The 20,752-nt window shown below is 42.9% G+C and overlaps 1 protein-coding gene across 11 annotated transcripts in view; it reads left to right on the top strand.

Moving 5' to 3' along the window:
- Window positions 1–20,752, top strand: part of WNK2 (WNK lysine deficient protein kinase 2) — a 112,401-nt gene that overhangs the window by 23,797 nt on the left and 67,852 nt on the right. For all 11 annotated transcript variants that reach the window (XM_055709608.1, XM_055709606.1, XM_055709609.1 and 8 more), the window contains exons 3-5: window positions 14,458–14,630; window positions 15,592–15,812; window positions 19,387–19,544. In XM_055709608.1, the coding sequence (XP_055565583.1) occupies window positions 14,458–14,630; window positions 15,592–15,812; window positions 19,387–19,544 (552 nt within the window). The remainder of the gene's footprint in view (window positions 1–14,457; window positions 14,631–15,591; window positions 15,813–19,386; window positions 19,545–20,752) is intronic.

Below are 20,752 nucleotides of genomic sequence, written 5' to 3'. Positions count from 1 at the left end.
AGTACCACTGATCCCTATGGGATGATTTTCCATATGCTTCTGTTTCAGGATAAAATAAAACCAATGGACCTTGATAATGTTTTCTTAACCAAAAATGGGTCCTTGCGCTTCTGGTAACAACGTATGAACAGTATTATTTAATAATGGCACGAATCACTTGCACTAGTGCTCTTCTGGAGGGTAATGCAGTGTCGCTGTGATTTGAACTGTTCTTTCGCACACGAAGGCAGATGGTGTTAAACAAGTCAGATAAGCATCATGTGTCCAATCTGGTGCTGCCTGGCGTACTAACAGGGTGATGACGTATAGGATTGAGGGCTTGAAGGTATGGTTACCACCAGAAGGAAGAAAACAGAGCCCCTGTATGCTTTCCTGCAAGATGAGTAGAGCTATCGAGTGCCCAAGTTTCCTTGGGTATCTGCCCTTTCTGAGTCTACAGATTTTTGCCTAGAAAATGGAGGGATCAACTGCATGATGTCTGGGGATCTGAGGCAAGTGCCCAAACTGTGTCAAAGTCACAAGTGGGTGTGCGTTAAGCTGTATGTATGCAACAATCCAACACGTTCTGGGTGCCTAGGCACGCAGGCGGGCTCTGGCCAGCTGCACCGGGCTGTGAAGAGTCCTGCATGGAGATCTTGCAGAAAAGGACAGCCCAGAGGGGTTCTCACTGGCTCTGGTTTCTCCCTGCATCTGTCTTATCCTGCAAAATTGTGACCTGGCAAAATTAGCATCTGTAAAACACTTCGTGGTCCTGGCATAGCTGAGAAATGAACACTAATGTGCTGCATGGTATTTATAATAAAGCTTTCATTTGGAGCCTGGTATGAAGGCTCAGGAATCCCTCACAATTTGCATGAGAGTGAAACCCATTGACAGTGAGCTGTGTGGAGGGTAGACAGCCACAAAGTTGCACAGTGATTTTTATTTTTTTAATGTGTTTTCTGGCCCTTTTTTGTACCTCTCACCCTAGCATATACACATAAGTTTGAGCTGAAGATAAAAGCACAAACTCCTGCACAGACTGAAACCGTGGTGTGTGCTTTGACCCTTGTGTACAGCTAGTTGTGTATGAGGGCATGGCCTTGGATTTTAACGTGCCAATGAGTTTTAAAGACAGCCCTGCCCTCTTATGTAAGCTTTTAAGGTATTTTTATTCCTTGCTTGTGCTATGTATCATGATATTTTACCTGAATTTACTATGCAATTATACAAAAACGATATGTTGGGAGGAATTGGGTGAGTTATTGGGCAAGAATCAGTGACAAGACATTTCTGATCACTCTACTGCTGAGTTGAATTAGACTTACAGACTTAAATTCATCCTCTCTGCTGTACCTTATGCTGAAATCTCTATAGGTAATGTGTCAAGAAATAAACTATAAAAGGATTCAGATTGGGATTTTTAATACTTCATTTAAAGGGATGAAAATACTAAAATTGAGATGCATGGGTGCACATGCAGAGACTCTGAAATACCTTCCTAATGTTTCCCAGAGGAGAAACTGTATCCCTTCAGAAATTCTGAGCAAAAGCATTCTATGCAAAACAGATACCTCACCGCTTGCTTTGATTTCTTCAGGAAGCTCTAAAAATTAGTCTTGGTGACGGTTTGCCATCCCCAGAGTAAGCCTCATTTTATTGCATCCGTGACTGTTCATGACCCGCTGTTCCACGTGAGCATGATAGCAACATGCTCTGAGACAAGCCACACTAAGGCGGAGTCCTGGGGAAAGGCAAAGCTGATGGGTGTTACAGAAGTGGTGCTACTTAGAAACAATGCTTTTATTGAGAAAGAGGTAAATAGAATCATTTGAGGGTATCTGTTTTGCTTTAATTTTGGCAGCGATCTTAAATGTTTATTTTCCTGCAAGATTATAACCTACATCTTTTTGTCCCAGGGTGGAGCAATTACTAGTAGTGTCCTGTGATACGTAGTTAATACTGCATTCTTTTTTTTTTTTCAGTCTACTCTGCAGACATCTGTGCTTTCATTTTTCTGTATGAGTATTGTTTTCCCCACGACTGAACAATAACTTGTTGACCGATGAAGCCCTTCTGTGTACTCACCTGTCACTTATCCTGGGGACTGTGGGAAATGCAGCTTCGGGATTTACATTCTTTACAGTGCATGTCTGTTACTGCTGGTGGTTAAAAAAATGCCTTACTCGAATTGCTGGTTCTCCTTCACTAGTAATTAAGCTGTTGCTTCATACTAGGAAAAAGCTTTCATGCCATGCAAGCCACAGGGACTTCAGAGAGACCGGCATTTGCAATCTTAAAAGGGCATATTGATTGGTCTTTATTAATAGGAAAATCTCTAAGGAGAGATGAAATACCTGAATTTTTGAAAGTTTAAAGAATAATTATAAAGCATTTTAAAATCATATGAAAGCTAGGCAGAGTCCCCAGATCATTTTTCTTAACTTCTAGTCCAGTTTTTCACTATGCAGTATTTTGTGCTTTATAGGTGGTTGACTTTTACTGAGCAGAGATCAGTCTTCAGAAAAAAGCACCCACCTGTTCTTTATAACTCCTCAGTGAAACTGTTTAGCAGTAATATTGTTCATCTACTGAATACAGAACCATTTTGTTTAATGTGCATTGGACCAAATGGGTCTTCAATCCTAAATTTTGCAGGCAATGCAATTTATCTTTAAAAAAAACCAAACAACTCTGAGCAATCAAACCAGGTGGTGTCACTCAAATTAATGTGGTATTTATATGCTTTATTGTTCCTTCCTTCATTTCATTCGAAGAGATTTTAGTCTTTTTGTTTACTAAAATTAATAGAGGGCGGCAAACACTTCTGTTGGGTTACTTCTCTGTGGATGCGTTCTTTAGTTCTGTAGTACCTTGTTGGTGTGCCTGAAGTCAAACACGAGCCAAACTGAAGAATTATTTGTGCTGTGTAGGTTCACATCATCACAGCATGTGCAAGACGGCCCAAACTGTTCTATGATTCTGTCCATAAAATTATATACAGTGTTCTGTCCTCATAGTTTTCTGATTGATATTACTTTCTGTAGAGTCTCTGAATGTATGATGCTGTTTATTAAATACAGTGTATGGAACGTTCCTCACATCATATTAAAAGCCATCCTTCTGCAAGCTAGAGATTTTAGCTTATTAAACAGCTGTGATCAAGGGGTCTGAGTGCACAGATTCGTAAGAAATATGTCTATGCCTACCAGTTGTGAATCTTCCAGTGCAAGATATATTTTTTGTTTTGGTTTGGGATTTTTTGCGTATCCAGTTTTCAAACTCTTCATGATGGGCTGCAGGTACTCCTGTCGCTCAGCATCACTCACATTTGTATAGGTTCTGTGCCACAGACTTCCATGTTTTCATAGGTCTTGTCCAGCCAAGATTTGAACTATCTTGTTTGCATTTCATAACTAGCATTCGGGTTAGTATTCCAGAACCTTAGCCAAGGGCCTGTGTCTTACCGCTATGACTGAAAGAGAACCATGTCACAGACCTCAAGTCAGAAAGTACCACTGTGACCATCTGGTTGATTCCCCTGTACACCTTGATTCATAAGAGTTTCTTGGCTGAATCCCTGATAATCTCCCAGGTAAATGGTGCAGGCTGAACTCCTCGGCCGTGGCCAGTATGGCCCAACTCCTCAGTGATTCTTGTGGCCCATCCTTACAATGGGGTCCACGCTAAGGGGCGCATTGAAAAGCATGCTCTGTACTGGGAGATGCTCCTTGCAGCAGCACGGGCACAACAGACCCCTCTTGCTCACACCACCCCTACAGCCTGGCAGGGCAGCTGCCGGGGGGGCCACGCTGGCCCCCCAGCCCTCACCATGCTGCTGGGCATGGCTGGCTCACGGGCCCCGGCCCGGTGCCCCAGGCTCTGTTTGTGACCTGCTGTCTTTATGCTTCAGCACTCTCCTGAGTCCCTTCAAAGTGTAAAATTTGTTAGGAACGATGAGTGGTTTTTCACAGTTCTTTATAAAAACACAAATCGCTTTGTTAGAACAAAACTTGAGGCCTGCAGAACCTCTTGAAAGTCATCAGGGATGGGTATTTTTAGATGTGCGACATGTTTAGTGAACGATCGCTTACCCAATTTTTATAAACGGATATTTTCTGTTTCATTCTTATTCTTTCTCAATGTGAAGCAAATGCAGTGCAGAAACCTGATTTTATTATGTCAATGCTATTATCTTTATCAACCCAAACATATAATCTCATTGGAAAGTGGCCAAGATCTGTGTCTCAAACCCATGTCGACGTTACTCTTCGGTGCTTTGCTGTTCAAGGGATGGGAAGTCAAATTTTTAGCCATTACTGTGTTTTAGCTGACAAGCTAGTGTTATTCTTTTGAGCAGGCCTATAGAATGTCAGGCTTTGCAGGGGCAAAAAGCAGAAAGAGCAGGTCATGTTGAAGGACTATTTCCCTGTGTTGCCTTCCAGTGAACTTCCCTAGGAAAAAACAGGAGCAAGGTGGGAGGAGGAGGAAGAGTTCACGATACTGCTGGTTGCGGTGCTGCTTATGAGTAGATCTCCAGGATGTACTGAGGAACTCCTTATCGGTTTTTGTGTGTGTGTGTCCTGGAGATGCGAAGTGTGGACACAGAAGCGTTAAATGACTAGGTGTAGGTGGCTCAGCAGGCTACAATGCCAGGGAAGAACTGGAAAAGTTTCTCCCCAGGATCCATTAAGCTAGATTAAATTAAGATCTATGCAATGACCTGTCATACTCTTCTGTTGTTTATCTAGCTTATATTCCTTTCCTTTGGTGTATTGAAGTGCAGCATGGATGCGTGCACTTGTTCACTCTTCTTTTGTGAACGCAAAGACGTGAAAAGTTATGAAGTGCTGAATTTATTTGAAGGCAGCGTGAGCAAGTTTTCCTTGCTCAGCTGGTTTGTGCTCCAAGGCGGCTCCAATGACACGTCCAGCTGAGTGCAGGCTGCAGTCTTGGGGGCGATAAAGGTGGCAGAAGGCGCTTGGGGCGACTGCTGCGGCCCGAGGGGCCTCCTGCTGGTCTCGGTGCTCACCTGGGCTCAGCTCTGCATTGCTGAGGTGTCTCAGTGCCTTCAGGTGTTATGCTGCATTGGATGGAGAGGGACAAGTGAGAAATGGCTTTTAACTCTCTTACATGACACGAGGTGGGTTTTGTGAGAAGGGTGACCTCATTAAAGGTGTATTCGTTGCTGCATAAGAATTGGGATTTGAAGAACCCTGACAGCATCTCCCTGTGCAGCGTGCTGCAGGCAGGGCTGTGGAACAGCTGTTGGTCCAGCTGTCCGGTTCGGTGGCGACTCCTGTGGTATGCTGAGTTGGTTTTTTTTTTTTAGTATTTTGAAAATTTTGGAGGTACTTTCCTAGAATAAAGGCGTTTGGTCTGTAATTGGAGACGAAGTCTAAAGGCCTGTGCAGTGGGGATCTTCTAGCATTGGTATGGCTGCCTAACCCATGGCTGACTAGCAAATCCAACACAGTTCAAAGGCTTAATTTTGTAGGTAGAAAATATATATGTTCTGATTTGAATGATCTGTTGCAAATGTGAGAATATATTTCTTGTTACTGCATTTCTGCTTAAAAAAAAAAATGTTCTGAAGGGAATGGCTTGTTTTAAGCGTCTTTTCTGAATTAGTGTTTCACAAGTGATAAAAACTAATAACAAGTGAAAACATTTAGAAGTCATAGAAATCTCACGTTTATGATCTTCCACTTATAAGGCGTCAGCAGATAAAAGTGAATCTGCTTTAGCTAGGGCTCAGCTTTGCTACTGCTGCAGAGAATGTTTTAATCGTTTACAAAGAATTGTACTGCAACCATAAAGCCATGCAAACATTTCTGTTGGCTCTTAGCAGATTTACCATTTTGACAGATTTTACCACTCAAAACACCTATAATGCTGGAAGGTAATGTTACATGGCTGCTCTCAGTGAAACTTTTATTATTTCTGAAAGTTTGTGGCTGTGAGCATCCTGTTCCCCATAGTAGGGATACTGGTGGATTATAATTAATTCACTGGTATGACTATTTCACTTCAAGTGTGTTTTGTGAACCGCAGTATGGAATTTTTAGGTTACAGCAGGATAGGAAGTGCTAGCGATAATGGGATAGAAGTGAAATTTGCCTGTTAGGACAGTAAGTTTGAACACTACACAAGACACGCTTGTATTACATTTGCCAGGGCAAAGCTAAATAAAACTTGCCTCGTTCTGCTAATTCTTCATGCTGGGTTAATTTTGGCTGGCAAAGCTCACTGGCCAAATGAGCATTAACATTTACATGCTGAATGGTAACATGGGATAAATAGCAAGGTTTTAAGGTCACATTGGAAGGCTGATGAGAAAGGCCATGGTGCTCCTCGGGCTGTGTCTCCCCGCTGGCTGAGGAATGGCACCCCCTTGTCTTTTAAAAAAGACAACACTTCTGCTTTGCAAGCACACAGCAAAGAGAAACTGAAGGGGATTTCATACCTGTAAAATAAGTTAATTTAAAAATTGCCTTAGAGTAGTGGAAAGGAGAAAAAAAGATAATAATTGGATGGCTTCTCTCTGCATGCACACACCCTGCTGCTGCCCTGGTCCAGAGACCTGCTGCCCTCATCCGGAGTCTGTTGTTGTACCCAAGTTTTACCAGGAAATGCCAGCCCTTGGGCGCAGTGGCATCGCATCTCCTCCCTCCGCACATTTTCCACACTCTACAGATGACTTTTAAGCAGCAGCACTGAAATGTCTCTTTCTGCTCCTGCTGTAGTCGAGGCCAGAAGGACTGACCCTTCAGAGGGTGGCTGGAGCTGCCACCTCTGTCCAGCTGTGCCACACGGGTGGGTCCAGCATTGGGACAAAGGTAACTCATAACCCCAGTGATTAAAATTGCAAAGGCATCAGCCATTGTGCTTGGAGGTATTTGCATCATCTTTGAGTCTTCTAGCCGGCAACTCATGTTCTTCCAAGTCCCTTAGAAGTGAAGACAGAGGTAGGAGCCTGCTGCAGGTGGGACATGGGACCAGGGTTGCAGGCACATTGGCGTTTGGCTTCATCGGTTTGAGATGTTCTGTCTCCCAGCATTAGGTTGGGCATTTTACATGCCCAAACGCTGTGTTTATGGATGACCTGAAGTAGGTGAAGCAAAATGCTTTTTAAAACCAGCACAAACTGTTGCGTAAACTTAAAGGAATGCTGGGTTCAAAAGTGTATTCCAGGAAAATACCAAATTCTCATTACATGTCTAAAATGGTTTTTGTTTTTTGTTTTTTTGTGGTTTGTCTTTTTTCTTTCTGTGTGAGCAGAGGTGATCTGGTGTCACTGGGTTTGCCCAGCTTTTTTCACACATTGATTTCACAATTTCCTTTGAAAAAGTCATTTTGTGAGGCAAGTCTGAACAGTTTCTGGTATTGCATTTAAAATTACAAGCTTATGTGGAACCTGTGAAGCACTGGTAATTAAGAGAGTTAATGGGGTGCTACTTGCAATTAATTCAATTGCTGGTGACAAAACTTTTTTGTTTAACCATAGGTTATCATAGTGTGGTTGTGTTGGGAGGTTTTTATCTGTACAATTCTCTCTGTCCATGGTGTTGGGTTCCTTAGGTGTTTTCATGGCTTTTGCATTGCGAGTTGTCATTTAAGATGCTAATTCCCCATTCTCCTGCACCTTGCAGGGCGAGGTTTTTTAAGTTCTGACCTTCAGTAGAAGACATGGATCTTCCCATTCCTCTGCTGTAAGGCTTTGACATGTCCCTTAAGCAATTTAAAAAGTAGCAAGCTGTACTTGTGCCTGGCAAAAAAGCAAGCTCAGCCTTTTCTACAGTGCCAGATTTAGCCATAAAGATCCAAATTCAGCTCCTAACTTTCTGTAGATTTCTAGTAATGACTCAGGCAAGTAAATCGCTTGCAGCCTGTTCTGTAGCTCCTGTTCATTGAATTATGAGCATCCTTGGGCACAAGGGCTGCTATTTATGCATTTGCAAAATGAGTTACCACTGGGAAACCTCACTGAGCTTCACTAATACAGCTAATGAATAGTCTGTAACTTCACTGAGGGTGACTTAGTGAAGAATGTTGGCAAAATGCTGATACGTAATGAAGCTGTAATGTTTTTTTCCTGATTTGCAAGTTGTCTAATGGCATCTGCTGTTTGTTCACAGAAAAGGTATCTTCTCCTTTAGGATCGCTTTAAATGATACATGCTTATAAATGAATGTACAGGGGGTGTGAATAAAAGGTCCTGAATACTACTAAAAATGTATAGCATAGGCATAATAACTCTTAAGGCATAGAGCTGGTACATGAGAGGGGCTACTTCAGTAATATCTTGAGCTCTTCACAGTCCCAACTGCTGTGTGTCTGAGCCTGCTTTTGCTCCCAGTTGTCTTTGGGAGAAATCCTAGATTCCAGTGGTAGTGCATTAGACAAGTCTTAATGTGAAACGCAAAGGGTGGTTGCACTGAATGGGTAAAGTTTCATTAATACAAAAATTGGTTTTATTTTTTCTTGTAAAATTTCTTATTCATCTTTATTTATAAAGGCCTTTGAATTTTTAAAATTTGAAAACTTCTGCAAAACTGTGATGTTCCCCTGAAAAGGCGGTGCTGACAGTACAGAATTTAATGAATTAATAGTCATATGCAGGTACCAGCTAACACATCCTAAACTCACTGTCAGAGCAAAGCAGGTTCTTGGCTGCCCCTGCGGGATGCCTGGGAAGGCTGCTGTCTGCTCCCACCAAACTGGGCATCCCACTATTGAGCTTGAGCCTGTAGGCTGGACCAGAGCTCCACTTCTGTCCGTAAATCCACAGTAGCTCCACAGACAGCTACATAGGAGAAAGCTGTTGATGGATCCCACTACTGATTTCGTATCTCAAGGCAATCTCTGATTAGAAGAGTAGCTGCAGTACATGAGCAAATGTACAGGTTTGGCACACAAATGTGAAAATGTAATAGGAACAGATGTTCACTCTGACTTAGATATTTCATTTCTGTTCTTGTGCCAGAAGTGCCTCTTCAGTTTCCTTTTCTTCACTAACATGGGTAAGACGTTCTGCATGATAGGGGTGAGGCCTTCCCTTGCTTGCCGACCTACCGCTCCTACTCGCTTCACCATCCAGACCTTAAAAGGAGGACTTCGTTATGTTAGGCAAAACTAAATAACCATCAGTAAATACTGCTGTGTGAGCTTAAGCATTTTAAAAATCTCAAACCACCCAACATTTGTAGGCTAGCAGGACTCAGAAGTCCTTAGACCAAGAAGTCTGGGTAAGAGAGCAAAGTTGTGCGCCGGGGAGGGAGATGGGATTGTGCAAATGTGTGGGCAGGAGGGGAGAGGGCTTTCAGGTGTGCTTGGCAGGGCTGTAACATGCCAGGTGGGCAGCTTGGACCTGTCAGGGTTGGGGGGGACCTCTCCAGGGTCTGTTCAGGGTGAGACAGGAGGGCTGCAGCTGGCTGAAGCCAGCAGTACCACGGCCCAGGCTTGCTTCACTAGTGAGTGTGAGTTTATTCTTAACTCACTGCCACTTATAAAGTGCTTAAAGAAATTGAATTTTTTAAATGTTACTGAAGGTTCAAGACTAAAAGGAGGGACATAAAGAAATACGATGAAACTGCCCAACAGCCCAGCTTTCTGGTTTGGTGACAGCTGTGCTTCAAACCCTGCTTGTACCTGGCTTTGGGCTTTGCTGTGTAAAAAAAATATTTTTTTAGTGTGGCCTTTTATTTCTTTCATTTGATCCCCTTTCCTCGTGGGGTAAGGATGTAGTTTATTCCTTGATCCGCTAACCCTCACAAGTAGGCAAGAAACTTGACCTCAGTTGTTAATCTTTTTAGAAATCTTCTAAAGACTCAGGTGAAAGTCAGTTTCTTGATTGTATAACTTTCAGAGTCTTAGTCAGAGCCCATATGTTACAACCTGGAGGAAATGGTGTTTAGGGATGACTAACAGAACATGTTCCTGCTGTTAATTTGGGTGTCATTCCAGAAATTTAATTCGTAAGCTTTTCCTTTCATTTTCTTAACACATTTACTTATTCCAGTCTTCGCTGCTGTTCCCTGCTAAGGAACTTAATGAAGGGATACATTTTATGTTAACGAAGAGAGGTATTTGTTTGTCCTGCCTGTGACAAGTAGGGAGAAGGAGAGAGCATAGGTGTGTGAGAACAGCAGAAACTTGGGTTTGGGATAGGTTATTCACTTCGTCGGCTTGTGCTGCAAACATTGTTTTATTCTAGTCTCTCAGAACAGGTGTGCAATTTACCAAAGTGAGGCTATAAAGTAGTAATTGAGAATTATTTCTTCCTTCCAAAAAGTGAATAGCTTTTAGTGGTTTGATTAAAACTGACTGCAGCTACAAACTGATTTGCAACAGGAAAGCCAGGAAAACTAATGAAAAGGTAGCTTACTATTTATGAGCTCTCCTCGCCACTTGTTTAATATCAGATTTAAAATTGGATTGCCTTTCAAATGAAGGATACATTGTGTAACCCCAACCCAGTTAATGCTTATTTATATGGAAGGTGAAATCACAGAGCCATACGCCAGCCAGGCTGTATGTGTGCCTGGGCGGTGTCTGTGCTCCTGCTGATGCTGTGCCTGAGATGCACTGTGAATGCTTGCTCTTGTGGTTTATGCCTGCAGAAGCACTCTGTGAGCGCTTAACCGCAGGAGCCCTGAGTAGCTGTAATAATAAAATGTCAAATTCTCAACACATGGTTAAGGCAGCCAACCGTGGATCTGTGTGGCTGCACTGGGGAATGCCTCTTCAAACCAGCCTGCTTTGCGGGCTGCGTGGCAGCAGATGTTATCTCCTATCTGCTCTGGTGTTTTGTATGACTTAGTGCCTTCCTTGCTGCTGGGCATGATTCTAGCCGTGGCATTGCAGTACAATAACAGGCAGTTGATGAGTTTGAGTTGTGTATGTATCTGCAAAGCTGATACATCTAAAACTCTGAGGGTGAGAAAGCTCCTTGTTACTGTGTCCGCTCCCTCCAGTGCTCCGGTTCCAGCTGTGCTGCCGACAAAGTCTGTGCTGAAGCCCTTTGAGCTGACTGTTCTTCACAGTTTATTAAGACAGAGAAACAAGTTAAATTTACAGATTCTTTCTTAGCGGTAACACAAACCGAGCAGACATCTCGCTTCTTGCCTGGTTCTGTTTAACTTCAGTTTGTCTGGAAAAGTTGAACCAGCTCAGTGGAATTGCTGTAGATGTTTGAAGGCTGAAGTTTATTCTAGAAACCTTGCTGCTAAGTATTAGGCTTGAGAAGCTTTTGGTTATTTGAAATGGAATTACAGTGTCGCCTCCGGAGCCAAGACTGTGTCCCAGTACGAAGGTAAAGAGCCAAGAGGTGTGAATGCTGTGCAAGAAGAAGCATGTAGATATCTGCAAACTAATGTCGGTGTCTCCTGCATCATGTTAAGAACGTTTTCCAAGCTTCAAGTCCCATGTCTTGAGGACACTGAGAATAGCAGTGAGGCCATAACTGCCATGGAGCAGCGCGAGGCATGGCTCGTTTGTCAGCTCAGCAGGACGCTGCTGTTGCACTTGTGAAGCTATGGAGGAGCAGGGCTCTGGTGTGTGATTCTGCATCCCCGTTCAGCTGTACGGTGATGTACATGTCTGCCACCACAGGTAGCATGATGGGTGGCGACTCCTTGGGCGTATCTGGAAACTTGCTTCATCCCCCCAACTTCTGACAAATCTAGGTTATGCAAAGTGATGCCTTGAATCCGGTTAAGTGGATTAGCTTTCTCTAGTGTGACCTTTCCAAAGAATCATATTCCCTGTCTTAGAATTTGATGTCCTAAGGGTGTAAACCTGAAACGACCTTACCTTCAGCATGAGGACGCTTCATCTTCTGTGGATTATATGATGGGGAGTGAGTGTCTGTGAACTCAGTGAAGGTTTGCTGGGGTTGGATTAAAACCAGAGCGAGTCACACAGTTCAACGGGTGTTTTTACTGCTTCAGAGTAGAAGAACGGTTCAACTGTTAAGCCCTTTCAGAAGCAGCTTACGCATTGGCCAACGACTCGTGTCAGGTTCAGCCTGGAGGAATTTAGAAAAGGTTGTTTGAGCCCTCGCAGTGGCAGGGCCCCTCCTGTGGCCGTGAGGGCGGCTGCCCTGCCTCAGGCCCTGCCCGCGCATTTCCCCTGCCCCTGCCCTCACTTCTCAAGTGTTGGTGCTGGACCCAGGCTTTTTTTCTGAGATGCCTGGCTGCTATTCTGATGAAAAAAAGAACACAAAAATCCAGATTCTTTCCTGTAGTTATAGTCAAAATACATATTTGTTTTCCAGAATCACTTTGTTGCAGTTGCCCAGCTTGTTGTCTCAGTACTTTGAATTCAGAAAGCAGCCCAAATGATCTGCTGCTCCTAATACATAGAATATACAGAATATGGTTGTCTGCAATGTCTGAAGGATATTTTTAAAAGTTACCCTTAAAGTCGCAGTGGAAAATTTCTCACAGTGCTCAGAAATCTGGAAATGGGAGTCAGGGGGGATGGTTTTACTTTTTTAATTAATTAGAAGGTTTTTGAAGAACACCTGCTGGATCTGGGTTGCCACCTTTTCCTTTCTCTGCTAGCCCACACTGCTCTTCCTGTCTCATGCAAGGAATTGCTCCTTTTCCTCTCTAATAGCAGTGTGTCTGATTTATTCTACGGGGTTTAAATTAAGAGGAAACTCAGCAGCAGGGGAAGAAGTGATGGATTTGAAAGCAGTTCTCAGGCTCTTCTGTACTGGCTCATTAGACAGCCTGCTGCTTTTTTCTTTTTTTTTCTTTTTTTTTTTTTTTAACTTATTAAAACACAGCTGCTACAGAGCAGCAGAAATACTGCCCTGCGCTGCCACTGGTGTTTGGCATGCTGCTGGGCATGGGGTGCTCCCGGCTGCCCATGGGGACCCAGGCATGGATCCCTGTGGGCACCCAGTGGTGCCAGCCCAGATTGCTGCTGTTGCTCAGGGCAACATTAGCTCTGATGCTCCTCCACAAAACGTAAAGAAAACTGAGAAGCCCCTCGGTAGTCACAGTGTGAAATAGAAATGCTCCCTTCAATGCACACATACTGCTGGGGAAGCAGTTTTTGTGTCTTCCAAGAACAGCCAAAGCATCATAATTTCAACCCGGGCTTTCCTATCAGGAAGTCTCTGTGCAAAGCTGACTTGTTTGTAGCTGCAGAAATTCTTGTTCCTTTATTGAGCTCTTTGCAATCACAGATGAGGGCAGGGTATCAAACTATCAAAACAGCAGTGGCCCAATCCCTCTGCATCTTGGTTACAAATCAGCTGGGAGCCAGTTTAATTCACGACGTATGTGCTCTTACAAACATGCCTAAGTGAACTGAGAAAAGGAATATGTCTGAGGTTAAAATATGAACTAATTAATCTTGCTGATTTGTGAGTGTTTGCTGCTGTAAGTAAGAACAGTTACACAATTGTGCCTTTCAAAGAACAAAAAAAGGTTCATTTCCAGGGTGGTGGAGGGGAAAGTGTTCCCAGCCTGACAGCCATCCAGGGGAGACAACCCAGATGGTGGTGCTCCTTGGTGAAACTCCCATTTTGCTCTTTACGTGGTCTGAAGAGGCTGGGACATGCATCCAAGCTGCCTGTTGTAGGGGTCTCTGTTGCAGATGAGTTCCAGTGGGGACGAGAAGGGCTCTGTGCTCCTTGCAGGGTCGCTTCACAGCCTGGAGTTTATAGTAAATGCTTCCAGATTTCTCTAGGAAAACCAGAGTTGTAGGACATGACATTCCTCACATTTCTAATCTAAAAGAATAAGTATTTCCATGTGGCCAATGTGCAGCCTACAGAAGAGGCTGAAGGACAGCTTTAAATCCTTCCTTTGCCAATTTTTGAGGCCATAGAATCAGGCAGAACAGCAAACAAGTAGAAAAGTGTGTGTGTGTGGTTTGGGGGTGTTTTTCTGTTGTTCTTGGGTTGTTGTTTTTTATTGGAGGGGGGAGTATTGTTTTAATTTGTCCCTAGAGCAATGGGATGGGTGGTACAGTGTGGTTGCTGTGGGACCTCACCCAATGGACCTGCCAGAGCTTCCCAGGAGTGGTCGTGGGAGCGGGTGGGCAGTCAGAGCTGTAAAAGGCAGCGGCAGCTTAGCTGGGAGGGCGTTCATACCTAGGAATGAGATCCTGTGTGTGTTAATCTCCCAGGTAATGAGCCTCACCAAACCAAAACAAGAGGTAAATAGCTGTGTGTTGATCCATCAAGCCACGGGTGTGTTTGTGCTGCCTGAAATATTAATGCTGTCATGTAGCAGAGCGTAGCACAGGCATCTCTTTGTTCAGGGGCGAGTCTTTGTCTTCTTGACACTGGATTTAAGGCGAGTGCCCTAGTTCATACACACTGCTCATCTCTTACATAAAAGATTTTGTAATTGCTCTTGATACAAGCATAAAACAAATCCAGCATTCTGAATACCCTAGCAGTGCAGTGCCTTTATATTTGTCTGTTCGTTGCTAATAATGCCTCACTTTGTATTGTAGGACAGAAAACTCACAAAAGTAGAGAGGCAGAGATTTAAAGAGGAAGCAGAAATGTTGAAAGGTCTACAGCATCCAAACATTGTGCGATTTTATGACTTCTGGGAATCCTGTGCAAAAGGCAAGAGGTGCATCGTGCTGGTTACAGAATTGATGACCTCCGGAACGCTAAAGACGTAAGTATTGCGCTCTTGGTGAGGAGCCTAAGAATAGCAATGGAAATTTTTAGAAAAATCCTACTTTCATATTCTGAAAAAAGGTATCTCCAGATAAAAGAAAAAAAAAAAATGGAGCTGTTCTCTGGTGTCTGTCACTTGTCCCAGCGTTTGAACTGCATTGATTTGACAGGAAGAATTTTGGCCTCCATCTCTTTTTCCCTGCTCTCCTGTTTGTTATGCAACGAGAAGCTGTTCTCTGGTGTGTTTCATCTTCTGCCTGTGACGTTTTAATTTGTCAGGGTGTGTTTTTGTGATTGCTTTTGTGCTTGTATTTGCATGTGTTGTTAGAAATTCAGATAGAATAGTACTTGAATGGTAGAATCTCTTTTTGACGCAGAAGGTGCTCTAGGTTATCCACTAAACAATATTAATTAATAGCTTCTGGTACTGACAATCTTGTTAAGGTTGATATAAAACAGTTGGCATGAATTCTGGAACAGATTTTCAGCCCCAATGGGAGCAGTACTCATCACTGCATATATCCAGTGTGCTGCTCTGCCAGTGCATTAGCAGGTTCTACATTTTTTTCCAAGATGTACCCTCCCAATTAGTGTTTTAGGTAAATGGAGAGGTCAAAGTCTTGTGGTTAAAATTAAACTTCAGTATTATTCTGATTTGAGCATATGAAACCTATTCTAAAGCTGTTCTCTGCATGAAGTGAATTGCTGTACTATTAGACTTGCAAATATTTGGTTGTATTTGCAACAAAAATGCTTATTATCTTCCTCCCTAAAAATGAATGCTCTAATTCCTCCTTTGAAAAGATCTATTTCTTTCAATTTTGTAGTATTTCTGAGCTGCTAATATGGCATCTAATAAGGGGCTTTTATCCAGAACAGTTACAGCTGCTAAAGCCCCTAGAATCTCTAATAATGCTTCATTTTCATTATACCCACTTCTGTGTGTGTTTGTGCTCTAGGTATCTGAAGAGATTTAAAGTGATGAAACCAAAAGTCCTGCGTAGCTGGTGCCGGCAAATCCTGAAGGGTCTTCTTTTCTTGCACACAAGAACTCCACCAATAATTCACAGAGACTTAAAATGTGACAATATTTTTATTACTGGACCAACTGGATCTGTGAAAATAGGAGACTTGGGTCTGGCAACCCTCAAGAGGGCTTCGTTTGCCAAAAGTGTAATAGGTAATCCTCCTATTCTCCTTGGCTTCCTTCTGTTATGGCGGTTGTCTTTTTAATGTCTTTCACGTTTTGCATTAGTGTTTTTTTCACTCGCAGGTTGCTAGTAGAGATTAAAGTGGTTTTGTGGTGGTTCCTTTCTTACCGCTATAAAAATCTCGATCATTAGGAAATGGTATCGTGACTTTTTCTCCTTCCTTCTCTATCACAATGTAAAACACTTTTGGTTTTCAATTGAAATAGTACTTGGTGTCCGCAAATCCTCCTCCTCTCTCCTTCAAAAGGAGTGGCAAGGGTTCTCAGCAGCTGGTGTGCATTGTCTTCCTGAGAACAAGGTTGGTGCCTGCTGGGGGAGGAGAACAATAGAGAGGAGAGGGGAAAAGAAAGGATGCCCTGCTCTCTCCCTAACAAGGGAGTGCTGCAAAAGCCTGGGAAGTCTTCTGCTTCCAGTGACGCTGGGGTAGGGACCGTTACTTTTGCTGAAGGGAGAGGCAGCAGTGCCCTGTGGAGCTGAGCCACTCTCCTTTGTGGAGAGGTCACAGGGAGCTGGTCTGGCTGGAACACCTTATCCCCGTCCTGGGGCATCAGCAAAACTGGCTGCTTCTGCAGGCAGCTGCAGAGCTCGTGCCTGTCTCCGTGCCATCCTGGCAGACTTCTGCTGAAACATCTCCAGTTTACTAAAAACCAGTAGGTACGAAATTAAAAGAAATTTCCACTAGGATATGCAATAGCTGATGCCCTTGGGTGGTGCCCACATGAGGACTGTTAGAACTTGGGTTTGCTTGAACTGCGAGGAGCAGTTTCTAAATGACTGTTGAAGGAATTTGTTTCCTTACAAAACTTACATTTAATGTTTTCTGTGTAAATATTTTTTCCTGAATTTGCCAGCATTTTGTGCTCTTTACCCAAATGTAGGTAGCAAATCTCCTTGTTCAGATCTGTACATGATTGTTCTAGGAAGCTGCAAACTCCTGAGAAATGATGCTGAAAGCGGGGGAAGTTATCATGCACGTAGTCCTATTTCAGATTACAATATAAATGGAAATTAGATTCTAGGTAATTAGAGTTAGCAAACTGATAGTCACAACCACTGTTCCATTACTACATATGAAAACAGCATCCTATCTTTCAAGGAGTAGTTGCTTCAATAATTATTTTAGCATCTCAGATTTTCAGAGATTATAATTCTTTACAATGATTTGTACAAAAGTATTGACCTTAATGCTTAGGGAGCCTGGTATGGTTGTAGTCAAAATTACAGAAATTTTGGAAATGTGCTTGGATACCTTATTGGTTTATATCTGTTAAGTTCCTCTAGTTTCTAGACTTTAATAATTGGTGGTGTTTTTTCTGTTGAGGCTCAGCATTTCTTCATATAATTTTTTTTGCAGTGTAACAACTGTCCATGGGGCATAATGGAACAATATCAGTAATATCAATACTGGCAATAATACCAGAAATACTAATACAAGTTTTTGTAAAATCAGTTGTTACCACAACACCATCAAAGCATGCTCACGTCTAAAAGAAATTCAATACTGAAAAGGGCTGCAGGTTGCTGGCAAGGTGTCTGCATTCATTTTGGCAATATATCTGAGCTTATCTTTTTCATGAGCAGTGCTGCTCCAAGGAAAGAACTAGGAGGACTTGGAAACACTGATGATATGAGTAATTCTGGCCCCTCCATAGATGTAGTAGCTTTAAAAGAATATTAGTAGCTGCAATTTTATATTGGCTTGAACAGAATGAAGTCAGCATGGCTGAGGTCCAGCTTTTCCCTTGCTGCATTCGTGCCGTTGCTGATGCTTGCCTGACCTTGCAACGTACCTTTGCGGGGAGCCGAGCCAGGGCAAAGCTCCTTCTGCCAAGAGGAGCTGAATAGATGCTGAGCTGCTTTCCATTTAGATGGTCTGTTTCATTTAAGGGTACTTGTTAGGTATTCCTTCCCACCCCTGAGGGATGGGAGAAAATGTCATTTTCATGCTATTTTGGAACAGTATCAGGAATTCCATTTGCTTCTTAGACTAGCGCTATCACTTTTTCAGATTTGCTTTAAATGCTCTGTAATTCATGAGATTCACTCCTGCCTCCGAGTCTTGTTCCTTCTAAAACAAGGTAGCAGCTCCAAAAAACATTCTCTGTGGCAGTTGTTAACTGTTTCAGAGCAGCAGCTACCGCCTGCGTGACAGCTGGGAGAAGAGCCTGAGGAGCAGGCACTAAGTTAAGCTTTCACGACATGGGTCCGGCTGATGGCAAAGGCTGAAGGGATGAATGTCTCTGAGGTGGAAGGGACGTAAACAAGGGGAGAGATCCGTCCTGAATTTTGTAAAACGAATTGTACAGTAATGCTTGTGCTGAGGTTTGTTTTGTGAGTTAGGCCAAGTCTACTTGTGAACGCATGCAAAAGCAGAGTTTTTTACTGACAGACCCTAATTTTGAGAGATGTCATTTATGTTGCCATTAAAAAAAAAAAGCTTATGTCAAAAGAACTGGTTTTTCCTGCTATGTCACTACAGTTGTGCTTTTGCTGCTGAGGTAGAGATATCATAACAGGAAACTATGGGACCTGCCAAGGTGCTGGGGGGCAGTTTGGGTGCTGGGGCTGGGCTGGGTGGGCAGAGTCTATTTGGGTCCTTCGAGTGGTCCAAGACCTGATGCGCCTCTTCTGGCATCCCAGCGTGTGTGTCCCCCTGGCCCCTTCCCGCAGCACATGGCTGCGTTGATCTCCCTTCCTTCATCTTTTCTAAATTCAAAAAGGAAATAAATTAGTCTTGGCTTCTAAGCATAAATTACATGATGAGATTCAGCTCCTGAAATAGATTACCATGGTGTTGATTTTTTTCCCCTTTTGCTTTATAAGACCACGCTTTTCGGAGTAGCTTGTTGTGCAGGCGTTGTAAGGCGCTGCTTGTCGTAAAGCTGCAACTTCCCATTATGAAGCAGCAAGTACAGTGCTTCACCTAATATTTATCCAGTTGCATCAGATTCCTGACACCGTAATCCCAGTCGAGTAGGACCTTATTCTGTGAGTAGCCTCATTGATTTGTCCCACTAAACCAGTGGCAGAATTAGGTTTAATATTTTGCCTGTGACTTTGTAGGTGATTTGTGATACTACTTGCTTTCAAAGTGCTGTCTGTCTGCCAGGTGGTTGCTATGTATCTCTGAGGGGAAAAAAAATATTCACATTTACATTGATGAAAACAATGATGAAGGTTCTCATTTCTTCTTTTCACCTCCACAAGCCTGCAGGCATCCTCCACTCCACTCAGAAAAAGAAACCATTTCATGCCTTCTAGTATGGTCAGGCAGTGTGCCATATCTCTTTCTATTGTTCATTTTTGAATATTTTTTTTTCTTCCTCTTGCCCGTTGTGTTAGCAGCGAGCCATGGATATGTAAATGTGTGCGTGTTGACTTTGGGTTTCTTCCCTGGAGGATGCTTGAGCTTACTCTGGTTATTTCCCTCTTTCAAAACCTTGCGTGCAGCCTTACGCAGCTATGATGGGCATGCTTCCTATAGGCGAAAAGCCATTTAGACTTGATAAAAAATTTACATTCTCTTTGTGTATGTCTGTGTAGGTACACCAGAATTTATGGCCCCGGAAATGTATGAGGAACACTACGATGAATCTGTGGATGTTTATGCTTTTGGAATGTGCATGTTGGAAATGGCTACCTCAGAATACCCTTACTCAGAATGCCAGAATGCTGCTCAAATTTACCGGAAAGTAACCTGTGTGAGTAAACATCCTTAAGTTGCACTGGGATTTTGTCATTTGGAAGTTAAAAAATGTGTTCCAGTGAGGTGTCGGTTCTGTCATGTTTAGTGTGTTGTGGAACTTGAGGTATCTGAGCTCTGGGTTACACAAACTTGTTGCAGGTTTATTTGTAAGCTTGCAGTCGCACGGCTGTGTTGTGTTTGTCTGTACTGCAGCTGCATAAAATATTTTCGGTAATCTTTGTTGCTGATTTTGTGTCTATTGGCCAAAAATGCATAAAACTTGGGAAGAATGAGCAAGGAGAAATCTTCACTCTAGTCTTGCCTCCTAAATGGGGGCTTTTCAGACTTGATCAAGTTTCCTGCAAAGCTAAAAGGGGCAGCTTTTCAGGTTACAGCCTAAATCCTTATTTATATGATGGAGGATGTTTGATTCAGAGTTCCAGCACAGATTCTCTCTGTTTATATCTTCAGACAATTTGTTACACATAGAAGAGCGAAAAGATAGCAGTGTTTAGTTTTGGAGTCAGCCAGAGGAGCTTTATATCAGCATCTTGGAACTTGGCGAGGTCTGGTAATCCCCAGACAGGCACCATGGAAATGGGTTTGCTGCATTTTCAGGTGATGTTGGGCTGGAGGAGATGTCACTCTAGAATAATCTCTACACTGAATAAAATACCCTCTCCAACATTCTCACCCCCAGATGTATTTGTCTCCATGAGCAGTACTGCGAATGCCTGAAAAAAATTCCTGAGTCTGTAAGATGCTATCGCGTTGCAAATCCCTGACTGCAGAGAAACGAGACTTGCCAAAGGCTTTGGCAGCTCTGGTTATGTTTTGTTCTACTTGGTTAAGTGAAACCAAGAGTTGCAGGAGATTTTTTTTTTCATGATAAGCTATGTTAAACAGACTGGTTTGTCAAAGATTTTCCCAGATATTTCTTTCCATCTGGTTGCTACATAAGATGTTGATCTGTGTGGTTTGGCCCTCATGCATCACCAAAAAATGCACGCTGGAGATGTGAAGAGAGTAATCCTAAGAAAGCTGTGCTAAAAGTTACAACGATTAGCTACAGATAATTGTTGCTTTTATTTCTTTGACCTCTAAGGTAGGAAGAGTAGTTACACTGAGCCCATGCATCTCTGTCTCCAAAAGTGCCGTCCCAAAATTACTTTGTATTCCTCTTACCCAGCTGATTGTTATGAGCAAAAAGGTTCCTAAATGAAA

Source organism: Falco cherrug, chromosome 4, assembly GCF_023634085.1.
Source record: "Falco cherrug isolate bFalChe1 chromosome 4, bFalChe1.pri, whole genome shotgun sequence".
Lineage (NCBI taxonomy): Eukaryota > Metazoa > Chordata > Aves > Falconiformes > Falconidae > Falco > Falco cherrug.
The sequence above is the reverse complement of the archived record's forward strand: the minus strand, read 5'-3'. Positions and strand labels throughout refer to the sequence as shown.